The following is a 1,446-nucleotide window of genomic DNA, read 5'->3' on the forward strand; positions in this document are numbered from 1 at the left end:
ACTGTTTTTCACATATTATTTCACTGCTTTATTTGTGCAACTTTAATTCCGCTGCTAAATCTATAAGTGATTAGAGGATTATTATAACTCATTCACTTTACGCTATTAATTTTTTTAAAAGACCCAATTCATCCCTCCTCTTGGACTGCACCTCTGGGCAACAAGTGGTATCAGAGCCTGGTACTCATAGTAACTTTTTGATCTAACAATCAAGAGTTAAAGGTTATAGCAGCCACCATGGGATCCTATATTGCCGAAGGGCAATCTACCAACAGACCACCTCTTTTCAATGGCACAAACTTTACTTATTGGAAAGCTCGTATGCGCATTTTTATTCAAGTACTTGACTATAATTTATGGACTGTTATTGTCAATAGACCTCACATGATAAAAGAATGGGATAGGCTGGATTATTGATGGCATCACCTTATTCAAACCTGAATTTGAGTGGGATGACCATGATAAAAAAATGGCTCAGTTGAATGCAAAAGCCATGAATGTTCTTTACTGTTCTTTAGATGCAAATGAGTTTAATCGTATATCTACTTGCATGACTACTAAAGAAATCTGGGATAGGCTGGAAGTTACATATGAAGGCACTAACCAGATCAAAAAATGTAAAATCAGTATGTTAGTACATAAATATGAATTATTTAAAATGGAAAACAGTGAGTCTATAACTAAAATGTTTACTAGATTCACTGATATTATAAACGACTTGAAAAGCCTTGGTAGATCTTACTCTAATAGTGATCTTGTTCGAAAAATTCTTAGGTCTCTTCCTAGAGCATGGGAAGCAAAGGTCACTGCCATCCAAGAAGCCAAAGATCTCAAATCTCTCCCACTGGAAGAACTGCTGGGTTCCTTAATGACTCATGAACTTTCAATAAAACAGAACCTTGAGGAGGACGAACCCAAGAAGCGCAGAACCATTGCTTTTAAGTCCACTCTACATGAAGATGAGAGTGAGGATTCTGAATCCGACAACAGTGAGGGCCCTGATTACAAGAAGGTTTAGAAAATTTTTCAGAAGAAATAGAGAAAACTTCAAGAAAAGGTCTGTAATCAAAGAGGAGCAAAATAAAGAAAACAATCATAAGGAGCAATATGTTTGCTACGAGTGCAAAAAATCAGGATACTTCAGAACTGACTGTCCTCTATTGAAAAAGGCTCCGAAAAGGTTAAGGAAGAAAGCCATGCTGGCTACTTGGAGTGACAGTGATGAATCTAGCTCTGGAGAAGAAGAACAGCAACAAGAAGCTACAAATCTGTCTAATGGTACACAAAAATGAGGTATATTTGAATACTAAATATGATTTCACTTTTGATGAACTTCAGGATGCTTTTTCTGAGCTTATAATTGAATATAAAAAGCTTAGTTTAAAGAATAAGGAGCTAAAGATTAAGAACCAATCATTGGAAAAAGAAAATGTTCTGCTTCTGGAT

The 1,446-nt window shown here is 35.8% G+C and overlaps 1 protein-coding gene across 1 annotated transcript; it reads left to right on the forward strand.

Moving 5' to 3' along the window:
• The first annotated feature begins 237 nt into the window (after positions 1-237).
• Positions 238-1,231, forward strand: LOC148715120 (uncharacterized). Its single transcript, XM_088719095.2, has 2 exons — positions 238-392; positions 433-1,231. The coding sequence occupies exons 1-2, from the start codon at positions 238-240 to the stop codon at positions 1,016-1,018; spliced, it is 741 nt and encodes a 246-aa protein (XP_088575221.2). The 3' UTR covers positions 1,019-1,231.
• Positions 1,232-1,446: the final 215 nt, after the last annotated feature.

This window comes from Phoenix dactylifera, chromosome 1 (assembly GCF_051530095.1).
Source record: "Phoenix dactylifera cultivar Ajwa chromosome 1, Ajwa_hap1_PhDact_Kaust_v1.1, whole genome shotgun sequence".
Lineage (NCBI taxonomy): Eukaryota > Viridiplantae > Streptophyta > Magnoliopsida > Arecales > Arecaceae > Phoenix > Phoenix dactylifera.

Bases quoted from the DNA above. Each gene is read 5' to 3' on its own strand.
- LOC148715120 (XM_088719095.2), top strand. From the start codon at position 238: ATGGGATCCTATATTGCCGAAGGGCAATCTACCAACAGACCACCTCTT. The intron at 393-432 runs AGAATGGGATAG...CATCACCTTATT, and splicing joins AATAGACCTCACATGATAAA to CAAACCTGAATTTGAGTGGG.